The sequence below is a fragment of the Sphaerodactylus townsendi genome, linkage group LG03 (assembly GCF_021028975.2).
Source record: "Sphaerodactylus townsendi isolate TG3544 linkage group LG03, MPM_Stown_v2.3, whole genome shotgun sequence".
Classification (NCBI taxonomy): Eukaryota; Metazoa; Chordata; class Lepidosauria; order Squamata; family Sphaerodactylidae; genus Sphaerodactylus; species Sphaerodactylus townsendi.
In genome coordinates this window covers 146,055,100-146,079,804 of record NC_059427.1, presented here as the reverse complement: position 1 = coordinate 146,079,804, position 24,705 = coordinate 146,055,100, and the positions used below count along the sequence as shown (strand labels likewise).

Sequence of the window (24,705 nt, the reverse complement as noted above, 5' to 3'; positions counted from 1 at the left end):
TTTGTTTTTTCAGGGAAATGCCAGGTATCAATTCTAGCGAGGTGTGTGTGTGTGTGTGGGGGGGGGGCTCTTCTGAGATTCCTGATTGTTCTCCCAACTGCACGGCATCAGGCTGTCTTGGCTTGCAGGAAAGGGCTCTGCTGTCTGCATTTCCTCGCAAGGAGCCACCTCTGGCTCCACAGTGTCTTCAGGCTCTACGTCAGAGTCCTCAGTGTCCAAGGACTGGCTCATGACAGAGCCCCCGGCACCCTCACAACTGCACACTGCCTTCAAACTCCCTGTGGAGTTTGGGGCAGGAGTGCAGTTGAATGCTGACCAAAAGGGTTGGCCTTGCCCCCGAACACCACGTGGGGAGTTCAAGACAGGGCACAGTTGGGGGGGGGCAGCCCTGTAATGCGCCCCCATGTGACCTAGGGAGTGTCGCCCAGTGCTCTCGGTCCTCTATTCCCCCTGGCTATGCTACTGCTCTCAGCCTAATCTACCTCGCAGGTAGATCTGAGAATAAACTGGGAGGATAAACTGGGAGAAAGGAGAATGGAGTAAGTTGCTTTGGGCAGAGGTGTATTGGGGTAAAATGGCACCCCCCACTGTGCCTGGGGGCAGGGCTTTGCCCCACCCCTAAGCAGCACCCCCCTCCTCTGGGCTCCTGGAGCCCGGCACCCGGCAGCCCGGCTTCCACCCTTCCCTCTAGGGAGAGCAGAAGAGACTGCCATTCTCCGTCCTCCGAGAGGTGCTTTTATAAACACTGAGGCTGGGGGCAGGGCTCAGGGGCGTGGCCACGACATGGGCAGGGTCGAGGGAGTCCAAAGACGACAAAGCAGCAGGACTTCCTGCAGCCTTGTCGTCTTCGCACTGCACCTAGTCACGTGGGGGGCCAATTTTGTGCCCCCCACATTACCAGATTAGTGGTGCCCAGAGACAGGGGTTACACACACACACCCCGTCCCCAGGCAGATATGCCACTGGCTTTGGGTCCCAGTTGGGAAGGTGGGGTATAAATGAAGCAAATAAACAAGCAAATAACAGTTTCCCCACCCCTGATGTGGACAAGGCCAAGCCAGGCTTCTGACTGTCCCCATTATGCCCAACTTGGCCTCAACTGCCCAACTTGGCCTTAGCTGCCCACCATCACCAGTCTCCCCTTCTGTTCACAGACCACCCGCTCTCGCCTGTCGGCCGCCCGCTCTCACCTGTACAGCCAGTGCTATGGTGTTGAGCAGGATGAGCACGAACATGATATACTCAAAGCCCGTGGAGTTGACCATGTACCAGACCTTGTACTGGTATTTGTTCTTGGGGATATAGCGGCGCAATGGCTGGGCCTTCAGGGAATACTCCACGCACTGCCTCTGTGGAAGGAAATAGGAAAGAGACTGAGCTGGCAGGGAATGAGCAAAGCCCTCATGCTGAAGGCTTCCAAATCTTCAAGGAGCTCCTTCATCAACACACCCAGAGGCTGGTCACACAGGGTTGCCAACTCCAAGTTGGCGATTTGAGGGGGGTACCTGGAGAGGGGACCTCTGATGGGTATCATGGCAGAGAGTCCACCCTCCAAACCAAGTGTTTTCTCCAGGGGAACTGGTCTCTGCCACCTGGAGATCGGCCATAATCCCAGGAGATCTACAGGCCCCACCTAGAGACTGGCAACCACAGCCGTCCTTCATACTGTCCTCAGGGCTCTTCCAGCTTTGCTGAGCCCACATGCTGTTGGGGATTTTGAGAAAGGGTCAGCTGGCATGACTACAAAGAAGACATTACAATCGATTTCCAGGCAACAGAAATCAACTCGCCTCTAGAGGAAATGGGTGCTTTGGATGGTGGACTAGATGGCATCATGCCCTACAGAGGTCCTGCCCCTGCCCAACCCCCTCCCCCCTCAAATCTCCAGGTATTTCCCAACCTACCTGGACTGGCCCTTGAACACACAGGAAAAGATCCTTGGTGCCCAGGAGCCAGCTGAGCCAACGGACCCCCAGCCTGTGCGGTCAGTGGCACAAGCTCCATTCAGCTCAGACTTGAGCTACTGATGATGGCCACGAAAGAAGGCTTGCCCACTGTCGCGATGGGGTGGATCCCAAGCCGAGCAGACTTTGAGCCGCTGCCAATGCTACCGGGGCGCCTTGGCTCAGCTCACTCCAGGGTTGTCCCCACGTCCCAGCCTGCTCCTACTTCCCCTTCAGTTGGCTCTGGGCCAGGAAGGAAACGGGAAGGATTTCTGGGAGGGGGGATGGCAGCTGTTCACAAAGGGGAAACAGGTACCTGGTTCTTATCAAGCTCGCAATTCTTGTATTCTTGTTCCCCCTGGGCTCGGAACGTGATGATGACAAAGCCCACGAAGATGTTCATCATGAAGAACGCGATGATGATGATATAGACAATGAAGAAGATGGAGATCTCCACTCGGTAGTTGTAGATGGGGCCTTTGTTTTCATCATTGGCATCAATGGCCCTGTACAGTAGCCTGGGGTATGGGGAAGGGGAGAGGAAGTATGAAGAAACCGAGATCATGGAGGTGAAGAGAGATGCCGAGCCAAAGGTGGAGTCTTTGTAAGCTGCATACATCTAGGACAAACCAGAGCCTAATGGGGGGAGCACAGATTTTGCCCCCAGAGTCCTCTTGGGAATCTCCCTGAGGCACTGGACCAGCCTGTGTTGGTGCAAATTGAAATCGCATCAGCCACATCTGGTGCCAGAAGTTGGTGGGACCAAGACCCATTCAAGTGCCCATCTGGAGAATCTCAGTTCTCACCAGATCAGAGATCAGGCAAAAGTGGAGGCACAGCTCACTGTCTCCACCCAGGCCGGGCCCCACAAATACACCTCTGAGATCTTTAGCGTAGGGCAGGAAGTTCTAAGGAAGCTCCAAGCTCTGTTCATGCATCAGTTCTCCTCCATTCTTCACCAGGCAGGTCTCCCAGTGAAAAAGGCAGTCAGATTTGCAAAAAGACCTGGGATGCTGCAGCCAACCCTACTGTGGATCGCTGGTCTAACCCAAAAGTGTGACTGAGAACTCAAAAGGTAGATAGAAGGGGAAGCAGAGGAGTGAGCTGGTGGGCAGTTAACAGAACACAAGACAATTAGTAGAGCCCTGCTGGATCAGATTAGTGGTTCATCTAGATCAGCATCCCGTTCCACGCAGTGGCCAACCGGTTACTCTGGAGGTCCGGCAACACAGAAATAGAGAGCGAGGTCTTCCCTTGATAAGATAATCAGAAGAGCCCTGCTAGATCAGACCAGTGGTCCATCTACTCCAGTATCCCATTTCACACAGTGGCCAACCAGTTCCTCTGAAGACTAACTACAAGGCATAGGGGTGATGGCCTTCATAAGAAGAGCTCTGCTGGATCAGACCAATGGTCCATTTAGACAGTGGCAAAGCTATAAGGGGGAGGAGGGGGGTGGGGTGTGTGCACCGGGCACATGCCTGGGGGGGTGGAAAATCGGCCCCTGACCCCTTCCCCCCGTTGCGCCTTGCCCCCCCTTACCTTAGTTCAGCCTGAAAAAGTTCAGACTGAGAAACCGGTCCATTCAGTTCAGGCTGCAAAAAGTGCCGTGGTGGGAACTACACTACCCAGGAGACCTTGTGAGCCCCACAGGCTGAACTAAGGTAAGTGGAGGGGGTGCTGCTGTGGTGGGGGGGGCACCATGGAGGGGACGGGGGGGGGGAGAAAACACAGAGTCTGCCCTAGATGCAGTTTGGCACAGCTAGGCCTCTGAATTTAGACCAGCATCCTGTCTCCAACACTGGCCAACCAGCTCCTCAGGAGGTCCAACTACAGGGCATAGAGGCTGAGGTCTTCCCCTGTTGAGAACACAAAGAACAGCCCTGCTGGATTCGACCCTGGGTCAATCTAGTCCAGCACCCTGTCTCCCTCAGTGGCCAACCAGTTCCTCTGGAGGTCCAACAGCAAGGCATAGAGGCCGAGAACTTCCTCTGATAAGGACATCAGGGGAGCCCTGCTGGATCAGACCATGGAGGTCCATCTAGTCCAGCATTCATTTCACACAGTGGACACCCAGTTCCTCTGGAGGTCCAGCAACACAGCACTGAGACTGAGGCCTTGCTTGACAAGAACCTCAGAACAGCCCTGCAGGATGAGACCCAGTGGTCCATCTAGTTCAGCGTCCCATCTCACACAATGGCCAACCAGTTCCTCTGGAAGGCTAACCACAGGGCATGCAGGCTAATATTTTTATAAGAACAGCTCTGCTGGATCAGACCAGTGGTCCATCTAGTCCAGGGGCATTGGCCATGCCAGCAGGGGCTGATGGGAATTGTAGTCCTTGAACATCTGAAGCGCCAGAGTTGGACACCTCTGATCTAGTCCATCATTCTGTCTTGCACACTGGACAACCAGTTCCTCTGGAGGGTCAACAACAGATGCTGAGAGCTTCCCAACATTGATACTCAGAGGCTTACTAGTCCTTGATCTGGAGGTTCCCTTTTGTCACTTCATCCTCCAGCAGCAAACTGAACGTTTTAATCACCGCATCTTACTTATGAGTCATACTGACTATCACAGAAGTGTTTTTAATGACAGAAGAAGTAAGGCACATCATGGCGATAACAAGCTCCCCTATAAAGAGCTATCACTTTTATAAATAGGATGATGATGCACAAAAGGCTCAAGGGGGAGGGGGAGATGGTGGTTGAAAATCCAGGAAAGGGTTTCTTTGAAAGCATGTCACACACACAACAGCAAGCCACACACAGAGTCCTGTCTAGAGTGACTCACGCTGGCCAGCCCTCAAAAGTGGAGACGGTGAAGAGGGCCATCATGCCCGAGGGGACATTGTCGAAGTTGAAGTCACTGTTCAGCCAGAGGCGTTCGCGCACCATCGGGTGAGTTACGTCCCCATCCTTGTACACAATGAATGTGCCCCTAGAATTGGGGGGTGGGGGAGAGGGGGTGTAGTGGGAGGGAGAAGGGACAGAAGAAAGATCTAGCTTTGTAGCGGCTGCAATGATATCCTTCTTTTCTTGCGGAGTTTGAGACCGAGAGTTTACACACTTTTCAACTGTTCTAAACTCTGCCACTTGGATCTACCTTCATCTTGGACAGTTAGCTGAAACAGTTACAGGAAAAAAACCTAGATTAATTGCTTTTTAATAAAAGAAGAGTTTGGATTTATATCCCCCCTTTCTCTCCTGTTAAGGGGACTCAAGGTGGCTTACAAGCTCCTTTTCCCTTCCTCCCCACAACAGACACCTTGTGAGGCGGGTGGGGCTGAGAGAGTTCCGAAGAACTGTGACTAGCCCAAGGTCACCCAGCAGGAAGATAGGAGTGCAGAAACACATCTGGTTCACCAATTAAGCCTCTGCCGCTCAAGTGGATAAGTGGGGAATCAAACCTGGTTTAGAGTTGAATTGGCCTTCTATATTGCTATACCAGATCTATCTCAGGTGCCCCTGCTGGTTAGCTTTTTGCTGTCATGTTGCTTATGGTATGCACTCCTGGAGCTAATATTCATTCGTATTACTTATTATTTATTTTACTGGATTTGTATCCCATCCTTACAACATACAATATTATACAAAAATACAGTATAAAAATACATCTTTCATTAAACCAATTAAATCCCAACAATTAAACACTCCATAGCATGTTGTTATAAGAATCTGATATAGGGTGATTCCCCGTGGTCCAAAAAGCCCGTGACACTCATGATAAAAATCCCGGCTTGGGCAAGGAGTCCCCACGGCTTCAGTGCCCAACTCGGCTCCATCCCGGCCCTGGTGTGCGCTCTGCCTCTCATCCCATGTTTTTTCAAAAACCAACAGGAAGGTGCAACTTTTTGAAAAACACGGGCTGAGGCCGGATCAGTTGGGAGACACAGGGAAAACAATCAGTTTATTTTTCCCACCTTAGGGAGTGATGTGACATTTTCCAGCCAATCAGAGCGCAGTGGACTGGGCACAGAGAACGCAAAGCCTTTTTTGGGGTGCATGCTGGTCGTGGCTACGAAGACGCGCTCCTGCAAAGAGGCGGAGCAAGTGTGCATACCTGTGTAGCAATGACTGGGGTCGCCATGGCTGGCATGAGGTAAAAAAGACTACCTGAACTTCTACGAAGCTGAGCGAAAATAATATTTTTTTTAAAAAGCAGAGGGGAGGGGTATTGTTCCTGCCCCAACACAACACCCAATCAGATCGAAGAACAAAAGAGCAGATCGCGGGTTCGTGGGAAATGTTGCATTGTTTGATACCGGGATTAACTTCGAGCCCCTCAATAGACACTCACTGAGTGGGGAGGGAGAAACCACGATTAAAAGCTGCTGTATTGTCGAAGGCTTTCACGGCCGGAATCACTGGGGTGCTGTGTGGTTTCCGGGCTGTATGGCCGTGTTCTAGCAGCATTCTCTCCTGACGTTTCACCTGCATCTGTGGCTGGCATCTCAGATCCTCTGGAGATGCCAGCCACAGATGCAGGCGAAACGTCAGGAGAGAATGCTGCTAGAACACGGCCATACAGCCCGGAAACCACACAGCACCCAAAAGGTGCTGTATCTTATTGAACCAGGGGGAAACAGGTTTATTTTTTCATTGGGGATTCACCCGAAGTCCTCTTGGTTGATCAACCTAGGAGGAACAAACTAATATACAATGACCAAAGCAAACTAAGGATTAAAGATTATTCTCCCCCTTTAAATTGTGTTGAAACTATATAAGAGGGGAATCATTATCTCAGCATAATTTTAGTTAGTCAGGTTTTTAAGGCTTGATATTGTTATATGTATATATGTATGTATGTTTTATTGGGTTGATGAACTATGAAGATTTATAGCGTTGTCAGCTGCCCTGAGCCCGGATTATGCTGGGAAAGGGTGAGGTGGGAATCCTGTCAAATCCAATCAGTTTTATAGCCACAGCAATGGCAGTGTTGACTTTCATGTCTTTATTTTTTCCTGTCTTGCTCAACAAAAAGAAAGTTTTCTTTTTGCAATAAACAACAAAAGTTCATGCAGGTTGTTTATGTCTTGTTTGGTGGTTAATAGTTCAGAGAACATAATCTCTGTATTTTTGCATCATTGGAGCTGAAGGTTGTAAATCTCCCTTAATACATCTCAGAAAATTCTGCTGCTAATCAGGTTTGCCGAGGCAAAGCCTTGAAAATTGTTTCGTGCAGATCCTCTAACAGGAGGGAACCTCTCGATACATTTTCGTAGGGTAGCCATGTTGGTCTGCAGCAGAACAGTTATATTTGTTTGTTTGTTTGTTTGTTTGTTTGTTTGTTTGTTTGTTCAACTTGTTAAATCGCCCACCCCTGAAAGGCTCTGGGCCGTGTACAGAAGATAAAAATAAACAATCACAATCACAATCTAATCATTAAAACAAACTCAATTAAATACAGCTTTAACAAAACAGAAAAAAACTAACATTAGATGGCAACCAGAAAGAAACCTCCTGTCCCGCTGGGAGGGGGCCGGGCACAGCACATGGCGGCCAATGATGATGGTATATGGGGGAAACGGCGTGGGAGACAATCAGCGACCAGCCCCCAGCCCCCACCCCCAGCCTGGTGGAACAGCTCCTTTTCACATGTTAGAAACGTGGGTCCAAGGACCTTCAAAATAATTTGGACAAAGTTGGTGAAGCAGATAACAAAGCTTTTATTGGTTTACGGTGTTGCAAGCCCGGGTGCTCACCCAGTGGTGGACACCCAGTTCCTTTGTTCTACAGCAGTTTATATTACTTTTTCAGGACCACCCAATCCCTCCCTCACCTCTCCATTGGCTATGAGACAAGAGGGCCCAGCCTATTACAATTCATCTAGGCATACTATGTCATATACCAGGTGGTATCTCCTCCAATTAATACATCTCTATATGATTATTTCCTGTAATTAGTATTTGGTTCTTCTTAGTTGTCAACCCTTCGTTGGTGTCTTCATGATTTAGTTCATGCACCTGCCATGTCTTTGGTTCCCTTATTTTACTGTGAAGACACCATCACATTTCAAACACTTTTTAACAAGCTCATCAGGTTCATCTAAAGGCCTTCCATCTTAGCCTCCTATAAGGGGGTACCTCTTGGCACAAGAACCTAGGTTTTCCTGACCCACTCCCCTGCTTTGAAGACACCATCCCAAGCTTGTTAGGGGCCCTCTTATCAGTAGGTGTCTATTTGGCACAAGAACCTATATATATAAAAGCAACATTATACCATCTCTCACACACAGGCCTTGTGGAACTGTCCAACGTCCTGCAGGGGCCCTGATGGCTGGAGGGAGAGCATTCCACCAGGCAGGGGGCAGGGCAGTGAAGGCCCTGGCCCAGGAAGAGGCCAGTCGCATCACTGAGGGGCTGGGAATCACCAGCAAATTTGCCTCTGCAGATCGCAGAAGCTGAGTGGGGAGGGGGGGATGGACACTACTCCAGCCCAAGTTTTGTCTCATCGTTGTTTTGCAACCAGGTGTGGATCAATTACAAATATGGAGGCCAGGTGCCAGGTGGGATCTGGAGATTCCCTGGAATTTCAGCTCATCTCCAGTCTACAGAGACCAATTTGCCTGGAGAAAATGGCTGCTTTGGAAAATGGACTCTATGGCATTATACCAGAGGTCTTCAAACTATGGCCCTCCAGATGTTCAGGAACTACAATTCCCATCAGCCTCTGCCAGCATGGCCAAGTAGCAGGGCTAATGGGAATTGTAGTTCCTGAACATCTGGAGGGCTATAGTTTGAAGACCCCTGCATTATACCCTGGCTGAGGTTCCTGTCTTCCCCAGGCACCCCAAAATCTCCAGGAGCTACTTAACCTGGATATGGCAACCCTACCCCTATTCCTGGGGGGGGTGGGACTTGGAAACTTCAATAAAGGAACAGATATTAAAACATGAGTCTGTGTCACTTAGTCATGATCAGTAATACAGGATCTGGGTGGTGGGAAAGGATAGCAGAGGAATGAAGACAACGGCCCATTAGGCATGGAGCCAGCGCGGTGTAGTGGTTAAGAGGAGGTGGATTCTAATCTAGAGAACCGGGTTTGATTCCCCACTCCTCCAGCCTTATCTGGTGAATCAGATGTGTTTCCGCACTCCTACCTTCCTGCTGGGTGACCTTGGGCCAGTCACAGTTCTCTTGGAACTCCCTCAGCCCCACCTACCTCACAAGGTGTCTGTTGTGGGGAGAGGAAGGGAAAACGAGCTTGTAAGCCACCTTGAGTCTCCTTACAGGAGAGAAAGGTGGGGTATAAATCCAAACTCCTCCCCTCCTCCTCCTTCAAGGCTCTCAGCTCTGCAGTGGGGTCTGGTGTTTCTTTGCTTACAGATGAGGAAGTGCCCTCACTTCTGGGTCAATCGCAAGATTGCCTTTTAAAAAAAAGTCCTTTAATTTTTTTATATTGCGGTTGTGAAGGCTCATTATTGTTATTATTATTATTTTAAGCTGGCCGTTGATCCCTTGGAAATGCCTGCGGGAGCAAGGGGCAGGAAGGCCAGAAGGACTGGAAATCCAAAAGTGAGGGAAAACACTGGGGTTTGCCCACTCAGAAACTGTGGGGCTTGTGAAATCTGCCCCGCCACAAATCTGAGTGTGTCTGCAATCAAAACTCTGCCCTGAAGGAGACGTACCCTCGCTGTGGGGCAGAGCACTAGTGCGTGATCGGCCAAGGACTTTTGTGGCAGGCCTGGGAAAGAACAAAACCTGCTGGGAGCAGATTTGGCTGATGCCAATGGGGCGACTGGATGAAGTAGTACTAGACATCTTGAGCCGCTGCTGTTACGACGTGCCACGGTCTCACTGGTACTTACTTGCACTCTGCCGGCGTGTGCTTGGCCTCATCTGTGCAGCTATAGAATTTGCCCTGCAGGAGAACGTAAACAAAAAGAAATCTGGAGCTAGAATGGTGGTGATGAAACAAGCGAGCCTTCTGCTCTCAGGAAACTCCCGCCCTCCTGAAGTTTTGGAAAGACACCCTGAAACTAGCTCTCCCTGAGCAGCATTCTTCAGCCTGTACTAGATCTAGGAGCCATCTTGAACCCAGCCTGAAAAACCACACCCACATTTATTATACGGGGGTAGCCATGTCCGTCTGCAATAGAATTGCTAGATTCGAGTCCAGCAGCACCTTCAAGACCACAAGATTTTCAGGGTATAAACAACCTGCTACCTGAAAAAGGAAATTTTGATTCTTGAAAGTTCATACTCTGAAAATCTTGTTGGTCTCTAAAGACGTCTCAACTCAAATCGAGCACGTTAATTGTTTTATTTTCAGATGCTGAACTTCACATGAGGCTGAAGCTGAAAACAGCTGCCTTCCCCAAAGTCCCATCCTTTTCACCAGGATAGGAACATAAGAAAGAGCCTGCTGGATCAGACCAGAGTCCATCTAGTCCAGCACTCTGCTACTCGCAGTGGCCCACCAGATACCTTTGGGAGTTCACATGCAGGATGTGAAAGCAAGGGCCTTCTGCTGCTGATGCTGATGCTCCCGAGCACCTAGTCTGCTAAGGCATTTGGAATCTCAAATCAAGGAGGATCAAGATTGGTAGCCACAGATCGACCTCTCCTCCATACATCTGTTGAAGCCCCTTTTAAAGCTATCCAGGTTAGTGGCCATCACCACCTCCTGTGGCAGCATATTCCAAACACCAATCCCACGTTGCGTGAATAAATGTTTCCTTTTATTAGTCCTAATTCTTCCCCCCAGCATTTTCAATGGATGCCCCCTGGTTCTAGTATTGTGAGAAAGAGAGAAAAAAATCCCTCTATTGACATTTTCTACCCCATGCATAATTTTATAGACTTCAATCATATCCCCCCTCAGACGTCTCCTCTCCAAACTAAAAGAGTCCCAAACGCTGCAGCCTCTCCTCATAAGGAAGGTACTCCAATCCCTCAATCATCCTCGTTGCCCTTCTCTGCACTTTTTCTATCTCTTCAATATCCTTTTTGAGATGTGGCGACCTTGTGAACTGGAACATGGTACCTGTGGCGCGGTCGTCGCGACTACTGCTTTATGGCAGGACTTAATAATCTTGGTAGGTTTTATTATCAGTTCCTTTCTCACTTATCCCTGGCATAGAGCTTGCCTTTTTCACAGCTGCCATAGTACCAGCTGACATTCTACATGGAACTATCAACTAAGACGCTTCAAATCCCTTTCCTGGTCTGTGACTGATAGCACTGACCCCTGTAGCATGTATGTGAAGTTTGGATTTTTTGCCCCTATGTGTGCATCACTTTACATTTTGCTACATTGAACTGTGCATTTGCCATTTCTTAGCCCACTCACCTAATTTATCAAGGTCCGCTTTGAGCTCTTTCACAATCCTTTGCAGTTCTCACCACCCTAGTATAATTTGGTAACATCCTGTGAAATCCTAAACAAATGCTTACCCACCCCTACTTCCAGGACATTTATGAATAGGTTAAAGAGCACTGGTCCCTAAACGGATCCCTTGGGGACACTGCATTCCCTAAGCATCTCTCTCCATTGTGAGAATTTCCCATTTACACCCACCCTTTGCTTCCTGTTCCTCAACCAGTTTTCAATCCACAGAGGACTTCCCCTCTTGTTCCTTGATTGCTGAGTTTTCTCAATAGTTTCTGGTGAGGAACTTTGTCAAAAGCTCTTTTGGAAATCCAAGTAGACAATGTCCACTGGTTCCTCTCTTATCCACATGCTTGTTTACACTTCCCTCAAAGCAACTCTAGTAAGTTAGTAAGGGCAGGACTTGCCCCCTGCAAGCTGGCCATGCTTCGACTCTTCCCTCAGTAGGTGGCTCTTTTGACATTTCATACATGTTTTATAATTCTCTAATCTTTAATGATAGATTCTACTAATTTACCAGGAACAGATGTCAAACTGACTGGCCTGTAATTTCCTGGGTCCCCCCTAGATCCTTTCTTAAAGATTGGTGTGACATGGGCCATCTTCCAGTCTTCGGGGATAGAGCCTGATTTCAGGGATAAGTTGCATATTAAAGTGAGAAGATCAGCAATTTCATGCTTGAGCTCTTTAAGAACTCTTGGGTGAATGCAATCTCGGCCAGGGGATTTGGTAGCATTTAGTTTATCAATGGCTGCCAGAACTTCTTCTTTGACTACCACTATCTTCACCAGTTCCTCGGATTTCCCTCCTAATGAGCAGCTATGTTTTAGGAGGTTGCTAGAGCCTGCGGTATCTAATCTGGAGTGAACTGGGCTTGATTCCCAGCTCTGCCGCTTGAGCTGTGGAGGCTCATCTGGGGAATTCAGATTAGCCTGTACACTCCCACACACGCCAGCTGGGTGACCTTGGGCTAGTCACAGCTTCTCGGAGCTCTCTCAGGGTAAAAGGTAAGTGTTTATTAGGAACTACATTTAGGATAGGAAAGAGGGAGTGATAACATGCTGCTATCTTGCTAGCTAGGAAGAGTTTCTGCAATTAACTTCCGAGAAGAAGCAGGATTTTAGACCTGAAAGTATCAGTCTAAGGACAGACAAGAGGTGACACAAAGGGACAGAGGGGTCACTAACCTTACAGCCTTATCTAGCCAACTACTTGCCCACCCTCTACTTAGTCTTCTTCTCAGTTCCTTTCTACATTAGGCACTGCTACATCCAATAGACACCAGGAAGAGTACCATATTACTACGTATGTATTCCCAATGGGGACCCAACTTACTCCCCTAGACTCCATTGGGGAGATATCCATTGTAGATATTCCAGTCTAGTAAGACATTAATATTACCATAGAGTTTTGTTCTATGACATTAAGGCAGAGTTTTATGGTAGACTGATCCATGGTAATTAATGAGCAATCAGTTAACAACACCATCCATACCTCCCGTGACCTATCTGGATGCATAAATGTTAATTCCTCACCTTGAACAGCTGAACTCCAATGCATGCAAACATGAACTGCAAGAGAGTGGTGACTATCATAATGTTCCCGATGGTGCGGATGGCTACAAACACACACTGGACCACATGCTGTTGGGGAAGAAGGAAGGGAAACGGGTGTGAGATGGCCAGCAGTAGAGACATTTCCAGCCCTCCTCTGCTCTAGGAGGAAGAAAAATAGGGAAAGAACTATAGAGGGCTATCTAGCATGTCAAATATCCGTGGTCTCATATCTTGTTTGGTCTGCAGGCACTTTTGGAATATCGAGAAAGAGAATTAGGTAGCTTTCATAAAAAGGCTTCCACAGAGTCACAACACCCTGGGAGGTTTGTACATTTATTTAAAACATTTATTAGCCACCTTTCTCCCTTATGGAACTCAACACAATCTATAATATAAATAAACTATTTTTTTAAAAAAAAACACAATAAAACAACAATTAGAAAACCCATAAAACTCCAGGTTAAAAATTCCAAATTGGACCGTTAATAATAAAAGGGAAATCAATTAAAATGCAGTCCTAAATTAATGAAGTCCTGACAATCAAGAGTGAGGGGGCCAGGAGCATCTCCCTGTGGAGATTATTCCATGATCATGGGGCTGCCACTGAGAAGGCCCTGTCTTGTGTAATGACCAAACAAGCATCTTTAATTGGTGGACAGTCAGAGGACATCTCCCTGCAATCTTAATTTCTGGGCAATTCCGTGCTAAATGTCCTCTTGTGAACGAGGTAAATGCTCCCAAATGGGTGCTCTTTGAAGTCATAAGGGAGACCCCCTGGGGTCTGCAACCTGCGGCTCTGGAGCCGCATGCGGCTCTTTCAGCCTTATACTGCGGCTCCACGTGGCCTGGAGGTCGGAGGGTAGCATGGGCATGTCCCTCCAGCCCTCCAGAGAGCTGGAAGGAAAGGTGAGTGGAGGGCCCGAACCGGAGGTGGCTCCTTGCAGAGCCGCCTCTCTGGTTTGGTAGATCTTTGGGGCCATGGAAAACAGGTCCAAATGGCTCTTTGGGTGGTAAAGGTTGCCGACCCCTGTTCTAAACAGCTTCCTCTGCCAAACAGATGGGAGGAAAGCTGGAATCAGCATCGCGTACAGCCCACTGCGTTCTCATTGGATGGGAGGCTCCACGTCACCACCGGCAGCAGGAAAAACAAATCCGGATTCAACCCCCGAACTTCCCCACTGCTCCAGATTCCACACGTGTTTTTGAAAAAGGTGTACTTGCAAGCAGGTTCTGGAAAAACACGTGATTGGGAGGGGGGGAAGAGTGCCAGAAACGGGATGAATGCGTGTTGGGCGCAGGTGAAGTGAGGAGTTCTGCACCAAACCTGGATAATTTCCGTGGGTATCATGTGTTTAATAGTCAGTGGGGAATCGACCCTTATCTGGAATGGCCGGATTCTTGTTTGTTTCAGTGTATAAAAAACTCGCTTTTGGGAGAGTTCCACAGAGAAACATCTAATGGGCATGAGCCCCATTTCTCTCGCTGGCAAACAATAAAGCTTTATTCCTGGCACTTTGGATGGTCTGTAATTTAGGTTTTTGCTTCACATCGGCAGGAACTGCTTTGGGGATCTGTGCCCTACATGTTGCAGAAAGGAAAGGGCAAAAAATGGCCCGCCACCAGATCCAGGGGCATCAGGTGCTCTTGGGAATAGGTTCCTCACCTTGAGCCCCTTGGCCCGGTTGATGGCTCGGAGCGGACGAAGCACCCGCAGCACTCGCAAAATCTTCACCACAGAGATGGCGCTGGAGCTGAAGATGAAGAAGGGAAGGAAATGACTGTAGTGCAGGGCTCAAAAAACAGCAGCATGATTCCTTTTCGGCTTGGACACGTGACTTCCTTAGCCTTCCTGCAAGCAGCACCTTTTCCTCTCCAGAGTGGATCAAGCTAGTTCATTCCTTTCCCTTTTCCAATGCATGTCTCCCAAAACTCTGTGAAAGGGATCTGGGAGTCTTAGTAGACCGCAAACTAAACATGAGTCAGCAGTGTGATACGGCAGCAAAGAAGGCCAATGCGATTCTGGGTTGCATCAATAAGAGTATAGTGTCTAGATCGAGGAAAGTAATTGTACCAGTCTATTCTGCATTGGTCAGACCTCACCTAGAGTACTGTGTTCAGTTCTGGGCACTGCAATTTAAGAAGGATATTGACAAGGTGGAACGTGTCCAGAGGAGGTCATCCAAAATGGTAAAAGGTTTGGAATCCATGCTTACGAAGAGTTAGTTTAGTCTGTTAGTTTAGTGTTAGTTTAGTTAGTTTAGTGTTTAGTCTGGTGAAGCGAAGATTAAGGGGGAGACATGATAGCTATGTTTAAATATTTGAAGGGATGTTATGTTGGTGAGGGAGAAAGCTTGTTTTCTGCTGCCTCAGAGACTAGGACACAGAGTACTGGATTCAAGGTACAGGAAAAGAGATTCCACCTAAACATTAGGAAGAACTTTCTGACTGTCAAGGTTGTTCCCCAGTGGAATTAATTGCCACGGAGAGTGGTGGAGTCTCCTTCTTTGGAGGTTTTTAAAGAGAAGCTGGATGAACATCTGTCGGGAGTGCTTTGATTGTGTGTTTCTACATGGCAGGGGGTTAGACTTGATGGCTCTTGGGGTCTCTTCCAACTCTGATTCTATGAAAAACCACCAGGGGACCCCCACCCCCACCCCCGGAGTGGACTAATGTGATTCATTCCATCTCTTTTCTCCTGAATCTGTGCGAGGGAGTCTGCCCGCCCCCCATTCAGACTTACTGGATGCCGAAGGAGATGAGTGATACGCTGACTACAAGCAGATCCAGAAGATTGAACCAGTTCCGGCAGAAAGAGCCTTTGTGCAGGAAGGCGCCGTAAGCCGTCATCTGAGGACAGAGACACATGAAGCGCCCAGAACGAGGCGCCAAGATCCACTTGGAAACTTGGCAAGTTGTGCAACCGATGGTGCAAATTTCCCTTCTTTGCATGGCAAATTACAAAATCAAATTCTTCTTGGTGCAACATTTTAACAATTTCTTTTAAAGCACAACATATACATCCCAGCTGTGCCTATAGCAAAAACTGATCTGTTTGGTTTGCCAGTCTATCTTGGTTGATTACAGATTGGGGCGGGGGCGGGGGGGGGGGCTTACCTCCTCTCTGCCGTGCCGCAGCACCAGGGCGCACCTAAAGTACTTTTGCTCTCCATGGGGAGAGCTGAGAACAAGAGTAGTCGGCACGCGGCAACTTCCTTGTACGTCTGTAAAAGAACGTTTGCCGCATACCACGTCTCCTCCCCACGAGTGGCAACTTCCTTGTACATCAGTACAACAGAGTTTGCCATGCCGGGGTTCAGTTGCCAGCGCGCCACGGGGGGCTCCTACGTAAACGGCCCTTGTGACCTTAATAAGCAGTACCAAGCACAATAGCTAATACTGGCCCAAATCTGTATCTTCCATTAACATATATTTAGACACTTGGAAGCCCTGGCCCCTCGGGTTTTTCCCCCAACCCACACAGAGAGTATTACTTGGACTTTTTTCTGCTAACCTGCTTCTCTCTGATTTTGGAAATTGCAGGGTTAGAGGCCACTAGCCCTGGTGGCAATCAACTTCAGGCGCATGTGCTCCATCTTCCCAATTGATGAGGCCCCCCTCCCCCCCTCCCACATGTCATCTCCTCTCCACCTATGATCTAGTACCTTGAGCAGAATCTCAACAGTGAAGATAGAAGTGAAGGCGTAGTCAAAGTAGCCCAGAATCTGAGCAAGAGGCGAAAAGAAGAAAGCCAAAAAAAGAGAGAGAAAAGTGAGGGGAAGGAAGAACAGACACAGGGAGAGAGAACAGAAGAGCGAGAGCGGATTCTTCTCCCGCTTCCCCCCTCCTTCCTGCTCCCCTCCCCTTGCCTTCCTGGCTTACGTTATTGCGGAAAGAGTGCGCCCGGATAGGGTCCTCAGCTGCCAGAGAGATGCTGCTGAGGATGATGAAGACGAGGATGAGGTTGGTGAAGATGTGATGGTGGATCAGCTTGTGGCACTGAACCCGAAGCCTGGTGGAGAAAAGGGAGGCAGCCGGTTGGGTGAGCTCTGGGCCTCGGAAGAAGGCTGCCAGCAGCACAGGGCAACTAACAACTGGTGACTGGCTGACCAAGAGGTTCGTTCTGGCGAAGGAAGGGGCAGAGTCTTTTGCACCTAGTGGGTTGAGGAAGATCCAGGCAAGGCCTGCTTTCTCGATGTGTGTCTGATGGTTACCAATCGCCATGGGTTGAGAGCCAGCATGGTGTAGTGGTTAAGAACAGGTGCACTCTAACCTGGGGAATCGGGTTTGATTCCCCACTGCCACTTGAGTTGTGGAAGCTTATCTGGTGAACCAGATAAGCTTGTGCACTCCAACACATGCCAGCTGGGTGGCCTTGGGCTAGTCACAGTTCTTCGGAGCTCTCTCAGCCCCACCCACCTCACAGGGTATTTGTTGTTGGGGGGGAGGGAAAGGGGCCGCTGGGGGCAGGGCTGGGGGCAGGGCAGGGGAGACTGCTGTCCCCAGCCTCGGAGCACTGAGCCCAGGGACGAAGGTTGGGGAGGCATGGCCATGCCCCCAGGGGTGGGTAGGGGCATGGCCACGCCCCCGAACCCCTCCCCATACAAAATCTATAGCTACGTCACTGCCCAACACATGTCACGTCAGAACCTGACTGGACTGGCAGATGTACATCAGGGGAACTAATGTTAAAAACAAAGCTTATAACACAGGTGCTGAACAAAATTGTGCACTCCTGTTCTGGGTCCTACTCTATATCCCCAGCCTATTTATGTCCAGGCTGTAGGGTCCTCCCGGAATAAGGCGGGATAGGGTCTCCCTCTTCCTTTTGTCTATCCCCTTCCATACTCACAGGTTCGTCTTGCTGAGGCAGAAGAAAGAGCTTCCATCAGGAATCGGCAGCACTTTCTCCTTGGGAGTATCCTCTACTTTGTCATGGTGAGATTCTGCTAAGCTCTCTTGGTCTCCTTCCTGTTCCTCCTGCTCTTCTTCCTCCTCCTCCTCCTCCTCCTCCTGCTCTTCCTCCTCCTCACCTGTCAGTACGGCAGGATATAGGTTTAAGTTCAGGATTCCATAGGATCATCCCTTTGACACCAGGTGCCCCCACCTTGTGGAACAGGCCACCTGAGGTCAGGAAGGCTCCCAACTGCTTTCTGCAAAGTACAAAACTGATTTATTTGAGAGGGCTTTTCTACACAGGCAACAGAGTTGCTCTTTACTAAATGTTTTACATCATCTTTGGATAAATTATTAGGAACTATAGTCTACACTGCTACGTTCAGTTTATTGGAGATGGGATCCTACTGGGAAGTTTTTGAACCATTTAATGTGTCGTGGGTCCTTTCCGCAAAAACCTTTTAAAACGTTTTGAGACAGAACACAAAACATGTCCTCCGGTGAGCTCTGCATTGCCTTTACCCCCTTTAGTTTCCAAAATGTTTTATTTGCAGCCTCAAAACGTTTTAAAGGAAGGCCATTTTAAAACAACTTAAAATGAATGCCATTTTAAAACAATGTCTTCCCTGAACTTCCGTGGCGCCATTTTCTGAGCTTACTCTCTGTTCCCCTCAACTGTTTTTTGAGCATTTTTGTGAACTTTTTTTTGGGGGGGGGGGGGATGTTTGATGCATCGAGTATATGAGAGCAGCACGAGGTATTTGAAGCACTGAAGTACTGATTCGACAAAATGCTCAAAAAAGTGTGTGGGGGGGATCACAAAATAGCAGCCAGGAATTGATTCGAGGGGGTGAGTGCGGACGTGCATCGTGGTAAAGGAGAGGGATTGACAATATTTCAGAAACGTTTTCAGGCATCTGTGTGGAAAGGGGCATGTGAATATTTATGCTTTCCTTTGCTAAAAGAGAACTGGTATAAATTGTTTTATAGATGGCACATAACTCCTGAAAGGATCAAGAAGATTACTCAATAAAGTGATGGTCTCTGCTGGAGATATCATAAAGAGGTTGGGCCTTTCTTCCATATGTGGTGGACTTACAAAAAATATTAGGAACTATTGGATAGAAGTACATCCAAAATGCAAAAGATAATCAAATTAAAAAATTCCCCCCTGCTGCCAAAACAATGCTACTGGGCATCTTGATAGAAAATCTTCCTAAGATGCAAAATGGACTCTATGGGCACATTAACCACAGCAAAAATGATAATTGCATCTTGTTGGAAAACCGATAAAGATCCTAATACAGAACTCTGGGAATATAAAATCAGAGAATATGTTGATGATCAAGATACAAGAAACTGTTTAGTAAAGATGCTGTAGAGTCAGTGGACAGAAGGTTGTGAATGTTAAGACTGTGTAATGTTCTCTCTAATAATACTAGTTTTATAATTTCAAGATCTAACATGTTTTTCAACCATTATTTGAACTGAACAAGAATAATTTCACTCAGTTTTGGGGTAGAAGTACTGTCTTCTGTCTTTGTTTGACTCTCCTTTTTTGTCTTTTGGCTCATGTTTGTCTTTTTTGTCTTTCATGTTGGCTCATGTTCATCTTGTGTTTCTTTTGCCTGTTTGTTAATCATATTGAGAAAAACAAATGTTATCTAAAAAATACTTATGATTTCCTCCAGTTCTGTTTTTAGATTTCTGATTACTTCTGCAACTTGAAGCCAACTGTCCTGTTTACTGAATACCCTTATCCTGCCAATTGTATGGACCACTCTGTGCAATTCACCTCGAGTCCAAGTGAGAAAGGAAGACCATAAATGGTGTAAATAAAATAAACCAGTAACAATAAAGGGATGCCTGTTCTTATTACGACAATAATGCTATGCAGACACATTGTACTTGAGAGAGGAACAAGATGTCTGATTCCCGCCCCAAGGAGTTTCCAGCCTAAAATTCAACATAGCAGAAGGCGACAGAAGAAGTACTGGAGCACCTTCCCTATGAGGAGAGGCTGCAGCGTTTGGGACTCTTTAGTTTGGAGAGGAGACGGCTGAGGGGGGATATGATTGAAGTCTACAAAATTATGCATGGGGTAGAAAATGTTGACAGAGAAATTTTTCTCTCTTTCTCACAATACTAGAACCAGGGGGCATTCATTGAAAATGATGGGAGGAAGAATTAGAACTAATAAAAGGAAACACTTCTTCACGCAACGTGTGATTGGTGTTTGGAATATGCTGCCACAGGAGGTGGTGATGGCCACTAACCTGGATAGCTTTAAAAGGGGCTTGGACAGATTTATGGAGGAGAAGTCGATTTATGGCTACCAATCTTGATCCTCCTTGATCTGAGATTGCAAATGCCTTAACAGACCAGGTGATCGGGAGCAACAGCCGCAGAAGGCCATTGCGTTCACATCCTACATGTGAGCTCCCAAAGGCACCTGGTGGGCCACTGCGAGTAGCAGAGAGGTGGACTAGATGGACTTTGGTCTGATCCAGCTGGCTTGTTCTTATGTTCTTATGTTCTTATGACAACAAAAACTGGTTTCTTTAAGAAGTTTCTTGTTCCGTTCAAATAATGGTTCAGGCTGTTTCTTTCTTTGAAAACACAGGTCAAGCTGCTGGAGCTTCAGATGCTCACACAAGGGACGTGGGAGGTAATGCAGGTGCCAGTCACACCTTCAGGCCTGGCAGTTTCAAGGGCACAAGAATCTAGGTAGGAAGGTAAGGACCAGAAAGCAAAGGCAAATATCCCTGGGTGGCACCCATTTAGTCACATGGGAGGGGAAATCGCCCCCACACCCCTCCTCCTCCCCTACGTAGCAGGCACTCTCTCGGGAAGGAAGGGACCACCCCTCTGCGGATAGCACTCTAGGCTGACCACCCTGAGTTGCTGCTGGGCCAACCCCGCCACTGCCCCGTCCACGTGCCTTCTGGGTGGTGGCCCCGCCAGACGGCAGAGCAAGTCGGGAAGGTAGGTCCCACAGGCTTCTGGCCTTTGCCGGCCTCCCGCCCCACTCCTTGCCCCAGGGGCCGCCCAAGGGTGGGGTGGGGGGGAGTGGAAAACTCACTTCTTGCCCTGGCTCCATTTTTTGTTGCTATGTCACTGTCAGAAAGTCTGTGTGGCACAGCCTTCCTCTGCTTCTGGTCTGGTGCTGCAGCACAAAGCAAGAGATGCAGAGGTGGAGCCTGGGGCAGACAGGGACCTTAGCGGGGTACAAAGCTCAAGGGTCCTTTCTTCCAAAGCATCCATTACCTCCAGAGGAACTGATTTCTGTGCTCTGGAAACAAGGTGGCATTCCAGGGGACCCCTAGGTCCGGGAGACCGGCATCCCTAATATGTGGTTGTGTGAGGTGGGTCGGATCACAAGGATCAGGACTTGGGATGCCCCCCCCCCCCCAAAAAAAAATTGCCAGGCCTCAGTACCAGTGAGTGACGTCACGGAAAAGCCCTTATATCACTGAAACACGTTTTCTCTTTGTAAGGATTTTGGAGGCAATGCTTGAAAAATTGCATTAAAATAGAATACAACAATCTTTTTTTAAAAAAAGATTTCTTTCTTACCTCCTTCCGGATTGCCTCCTTCCTTCTCTTCGTCGCCACAGTCCACCTGAGGAGAACCCCAAGGGAAATCGAGATTAGAAGCTCATAAAAACAGAAGTCCTGCTGGATCGGGTCCGTGGTCCAACTAGTCCAGCATCCCTTTTCACACAGTGACCAACCAGTTCCTCTGGATTTCCAGCAACGCAGCACAGAGGCTGAGATTTACCCCTTCTGTTGACCTCCCTGCAGGAACCAGAGCCTTGGGTTCAGGAATCGGTTTATTGAAAGGACACAGCGAACAGCATGCAGAGGCAGGCAATGACACCCCACCTCTGTTTCTGCCCTGACCTGGATGGCCTAGGCCCGTGGTGGCGAACCTTTGGCACTCCAGATGTTATGGACTACAATTCCCATCAGCCCCTGCCAGCATGGCCAATTGGCCATGTAGTCCATAACATCTGGAGTGCCAAAGGTTCGCCACCATTGGCCTAGGCCAGTGATGGCAAACCTTTTTGAGACCGAGTGCCCAAACTGCAACCCCAAACCCACTTATTTATCGCAAAGGGCCAACACGGCAATTTAACCTGAATACTGAGGTTTTAGTTTAGAAAAAATGGTTGGTTCTGAGGCGTGCGTTACTTGGGAGTAAGCTTGGTGGTAGTTGTTGGCTTTGCTTTGAAGCAACCATGCAACTCTTCAAACGGGTGAATCACAACCCTAGGAGGGATTACTCAGAAGCAAGCCACATTGCCAGCAACCTAGCTTACTCCCAGGTAAAGGATCATGCTTTAGTTCTTTGCATGAAAATTAGTGGGGTTTAACAGCGCTTAACAGGGTTACCGACACTGCTTCCCCAAAATTAACTTAACTAGAGTTAATTCCGATTCAGTTCTTGTGAGAATTTTGCTGGAAGACCGAGTTTCTCTTATATCTCAGCAGGTAGCTAAATTTTGTATGCAGGCATATAGTAAGAGAAGAATCATGTTGGGACCAAGAGCCAGACCACATGAGGGTGACTGTAATAATGCTACAAGCTGATGATATTTTTTGTGTGGATTTCTGTATCGTGGATTTCTGTACAAATTCGATTTTTCTTTTGGTTATTGTTCTTCCTTTTTCTTGTTCTTCTCTACTCTTTTTTGCTGGCCTAATGGCCGTAATAAAACAGACTGACTGGCTTCCCCAAAACTAGGTCTTAGGTTTAATGCTAATAATTGAGCCCAGCGGCCCAGGCCAGCCTAGATGTGGGGGGGGGGGCGATTTCCCCCCCACATGATGAACTCTGTTTGTGTGTGCCCACAGAGAGGGCTCTGAGTGCCACCTCTGGCACCCGTGCCACAGGTTCGCCATCACTGGCCCAGGCTAGCCTGATCTCGCCAGATCTCGGAGGCGAAACAGGGTTGGCCCTTTGACGGGACAGCCCCAAGGAAGCCCAGAGCTGCTATACAGAGGGAGGTGATGGCGAACCACTACCGAATGTCTCCCGCCTTGAAAACTCCATGGTCCTGTGTTGGTTGGAACTTGACGACACACAATTTTTTCACACCCACACCCACACTTGGAGAAGACAAGGTTCGCTGGGAAAGACCATCATGCTAGGAACATTTGGAGGCAGAAGGAAAAGAGAGAGACCCAACATGAGGTGGATGCACTCAATCGAGAAAGCTGCGGCTCTCAGTTTGTGAGACCTGAGCAAAGCTGTTAATGATGGGTTATTAATTCAGTGGTTATTAATTTAGAGGTTATTAATTCAGTGGGCTGCCATAAGCTGGAAGTGACTTGACAGCTCTAAACATACACACGTACACACATGCATTTAGTCTCCTGGGAAGCATCAGTCGCACCTCCAGAAGTGGTTTGGTCAGAGCCGTAGGGCAAGGACCGTAGTTTATTTATTTATTTATTTATTTATACTTTCAGCTTTTATACCGCCCTGTCCCCGAGGGGCTCCGGGCGGTGCACAACATATAGTGAGTACAGAATAATCAGTGAATACAGTCATAAAACCATCATAAATTAAATAAAATCTATTAAAAATCTATAAAAGCAGCGAGGCCTAACTAAGTGTAATCTCTTAATAAAGTTCCAAATATAGATATGGGTGTGGATGGCGCCCCATAACCCGACATTAAATCCTTCCCCCAAGAGAGAGGCGGCAGACCCCATCGGATGGTACAATCCCAAAGATAGATCAGGGAAGGGGGAAGGGGAGGGGGCACCATCAGCGGCTGGTCCCTCCAAAGGCCCGGCGGAACAGCTCCGTCTTACAGGCCCTGCGGAACTCACCAAGGTCCCGCAGGGCCCGGACAGCTGGTGGAAGAGCGTTCCACCAGGCCGGGGCCAGAGCCGTAAAGGCCCTGGCCCGTGTGGAGGCCAGCCGCATCATCGAGGGGCCAGGGACCACCAGTAAATTGGCCTCCGCCGAACGAAGAGGCCGCGTTGGGACATATGGGGTGATGCGGTCTCGAAGATACGAGGGCCCCAGGCCGCGTAAGGCCTTAAAGGTCAATACCAACACCTTGAAGACGATCCGGAATTCTACTGGAAGCCAATGTAGCTGGCGCAGTACAGGCTGGATGTGGTCCCAACTGGCGCTGCCTGTGAGCAGGCGCGCCGCCACATGTTGGACCAGTTTCAGTCTCCGGATCGAACGCAAGGGAAGGCCCGCGTAGAGCGAGTTACAATAGTCTAGCCTGGAGGTGACCGTTGCATGGATCACAGTGGCTAGGTCCGCTTGGGAGAGGAAGGGGGCCAACCGCCGGGCCTGGCGGAGGTGGAAAAAGGCAACCCGGGTTATATGGGCCACCTGGGTCTCCATAGAAAGAGACGAATCCAGGTGGACCCCCAGGTTGCGCACGGAGGGGGTCGGCGCCAATACGGCCCCCTCCCACACCGGCGGCTGGAAAGCCCCGTCTCCCCCCTCGCGGCCAAGCCAGAGGATCTCCGTCTTCGATGGATTCAGTTTTAACCTGCTCTGTCGCAACCAACCAGCGACCGCCTCCAAACAATGCTGTAGAGCCGCAGGGGCGGTGGCTGCTCCCCTCTCCATCAACAGAATGAGCTGTGTGTCATCCGCATACTGATGACAGACCAGCCCAAAACTCCGTACCAGCTGAGCAAGGGGTCGTACGTAGATGTTAAACAATAGCGGGGATAGTAACGCCCCCTGGGGTACACCGCAGGAGAGCGGGCACTTCCGGGAGGCCTGATCCCCGCACCTCACTTGCTGATTCCGACCCCGGAGAAACGAGACAATCCATTGAAGGACTGTGCCCCGCACTCCGGAGGCGGCCAGCCGGTGGGTCAAAAGGTCATGATCGACCATATCAAACGCTGCTGTAAGGTCTAACAATACCAGCAGCGCCGATCCGCCTCGGTCGAGCTGTATACGGAGTGTATCTGTGAAGGCGACGAGAACAGTCTCCG

General features: G+C 48.9%; 1 protein-coding gene across 1 annotated transcript in view; it reads right to left on the bottom strand.

The window, feature by feature from the left end:
• The window catches only part of CACNA1F (calcium voltage-gated channel subunit alpha1 F), a 132,641-nt gene that overhangs the window by 46,491 nt on the left and 61,445 nt on the right, over positions 1 to 24,705 (bottom strand). The window contains exons 20-30 of the mRNA XM_048488608.1: positions 21,301 to 21,346; positions 17,681 to 17,861; positions 16,711 to 16,840; positions 16,494 to 16,553; positions 15,572 to 15,678; positions 14,495 to 14,582; positions 12,811 to 12,918; positions 9,753 to 9,805; positions 4,737 to 4,883; positions 2,260 to 2,461; positions 1,191 to 1,349 (exon numbers count right to left, since the gene is read on the bottom strand). Coding sequence (XP_048344565.1) covers positions 1,191 to 1,349; positions 2,260 to 2,461; positions 4,737 to 4,883; positions 9,753 to 9,805; positions 12,811 to 12,918; positions 14,495 to 14,582; positions 15,572 to 15,678; positions 16,494 to 16,553; positions 16,711 to 16,840; positions 17,681 to 17,861; positions 21,301 to 21,346 — 1,281 coding nt within the window. The remainder of the gene's footprint in view (positions 1 to 1,190; positions 1,350 to 2,259; positions 2,462 to 4,736; positions 4,884 to 9,752; positions 9,806 to 12,810; positions 12,919 to 14,494; positions 14,583 to 15,571; positions 15,679 to 16,493; positions 16,554 to 16,710; positions 16,841 to 17,680; positions 17,862 to 21,300; positions 21,347 to 24,705) is intronic.